This window comes from Phaethon lepturus, unplaced genomic scaffold (assembly GCF_000687285.1).
Source record: "Phaethon lepturus isolate BGI_N335 unplaced genomic scaffold, ASM68728v1 scaffold889, whole genome shotgun sequence".
NCBI classification, from domain to species: domain Eukaryota; kingdom Metazoa; phylum Chordata; class Aves; order Phaethontiformes; family Phaethontidae; genus Phaethon; species Phaethon lepturus.
In genome coordinates, this window is record NW_010562535.1 from 79,114 (window position 1) to 81,345 (window position 2,232).

The window sequence follows — 2,232 nt, forward strand, 5'->3', positions numbered from 1 at the left end:
CATGCAAAAAGCTGGTCTTCTCTATTTCCAAAAGCTCTGGACATGGGAAATGACCCATGGAGATGGTTCTATACTGGCTGGAAACCTTGGGAGATTGCAACTCATTGTTAAGTTTTCCATTGTTTTGGGTAAGGTCCAGACACAAACCAAGATTTTGACCAGGGCTATTGTTCGGTCCCAAATTTTGATTGGCATCTCGAACTAAGCAAGACACTTGAACTGGAGAAGACTTTCCAAAACTAGAGAGCTCTGGTGACTTATTCACATTTTCTGTTGATCGCTGTAATCCATGTTGCAACTTCAAAGCGTTATTCGGCAGCATGCCTGCCTGCTTAACAGGTGGCATCAGCGCTTTTCGTGGTATTTCCTTCACATACTGTGCTGGCACATAAAAGGGTTTGGAATTTTCATCTCTTTTGACTTGCCACCAATCATCGTTAGTCTTTTTCACTAAGATGTATTTCTCCCCTTGCTTAATCACAATTTTCTTGTCCTTGGCCTCATATTCATAGTCATACTCCACTTCAATGTACAACTGTCCTGGAAGAATCTTCCCACCCTTATCAGCCATTTCTATTTGAAAAAAATTCAGCTTTTCAGGCAAAAGGTAAGCCACATTCTGTTTCAGCAGTGCTATTTTCCTGTTAATAATCAGAGCTGTAAGAAAAAAGAAACATAAACACGTAATAAAGTAATTGTCTAAGAGCTCTTCAGAGGAAAATCATTTCAAAAATAACCCTGCCTATTCAATTTGTGTCAACCTCAGACTAATTGATTGATGGAAAAAGACAAGATTTTCAGATACTTTTCTCAGTGATAAAACAAAGTCATACACTAAGCACAACTTAGTCACTGATTTTAACTCTCCTATTCACACAAGCCTCCTGCTATCAAGTGGCTCATTAAGCCTGTTGTTTCTATTACTAAATAATGTTGATTGATCACCTGGAGCTTGGTGGGGGGACTAGTCTGAGTCAATCTCTTGCTTACACACAGGCTTAATTTCTTCATGGAACTGTGTTACTACACTGTTTTTAATCAAAATATTCAAAACGAGATTATTATTTGCTTATTTTAATTCCTCTTTCAGTTCAAGAGTCCCTTCAGAGTCTTCAAAATTCCTTACAAAATCCTTTAAATCTTCCTCCAATGCTACATCCCAGTCACCAGGCTCAGCATGGGCTGGCAATCCTTGACCCACTCATGCTGCGCGCCCTACAGACCCTGCCACCCTCCACCGAAGGGGAGCAGGAGATGACCAGGGAGCTATGTGACCCACGCTGTCTGAGGCTGCAGATCATGTCACACCTGCATCTAGCTGTTGTCTATAAAACAGGTGGTATAATCAGGTTTTTTATTCCTTTAAATTGCGAGTATAACTGCAACATAGAATTTCATCTATAACCATGGTAGTATTAAATAAAAGTATTTCACCCTTCCAAGATACTTTGGTTTCAGTGGTTTAAATTCTGCATATTTACTTCGCTCTTAAGAGAGCTTTTTTGTGGTATTTACCTTACAGAAAACCAGATCTAACCAGAAGTTTAAGGGCTAAAACAGAAAACACAAACAAAAAAACCAATAATGAAACAGGATTATGAACCAAAACCAAAAATGGGTAATAAATGAAAGGGTAAGACATGAAAATTTTGAAAAGGACTTTTAGCATCTTACAATTCAGACAGCCACCACTGTATCTGCACCCATGAACTACAAGTTCTCTGTATTTAATGATGTAGCATCAATGTCACAATTCATGAGTGGGTAAGTGTCAGTCTTGCCAACTTACACTGAACACAACGTATTAAATTAACATGAAAGATATGATTTCTTAATCTTGAAAAATCAAAGTATGTAAGTAAAGGGGAAGATCTCTAGCATCCAAATAAAATGTAGGAGAAATCAAGTAAAATGCTGTTACATTTAAAGATTAACAAATAAATCTTTTTTAAAAATGCATGTTTCATGAATGAAAAACTTTATGTAGAAACTTTCAGTTTTGCAAGTTAAGACTCTGTGATGAGATTTGTAGTGTTTACCTTGCCACAGAGTGGAACTAATGCAATTCCATGCAGGCACACACACGCAGAGTGAACTCAGCTACCCTAAATGGGACTAAGGACAGAAACAATAAAAAAGGACTTCTGGGGAGAGCTGAAGCATAAACCCCTATCAGTTCTTCAATTTTTCTTTCACCATTTTGGCTATTTGGTCTGAACCTTGAAAAAAAAA

General features: G+C 37.8%; 1 protein-coding gene across 6 annotated transcripts in view; it reads right to left on the reverse strand.

The window, feature by feature from the left end:
* The window catches only part of ARHGAP12 (Rho GTPase activating protein 12), a 70,418-nt gene extending 69,847 nt beyond the window's left edge, over positions 1-571 (reverse strand). For all 6 annotated transcript variants that reach the window (XM_010294282.1, XM_010294281.1, XM_010294280.1 and 3 more), the window contains exon 1: positions 1-571. This exon is cut by the window's left edge and continues 113 nt beyond it. In XM_010294282.1, coding sequence (XP_010292584.1) covers positions 1-571 — 571 coding nt within the window.
* Between the last annotated feature and the right edge of the window lie 1,661 nt (positions 572-2,232).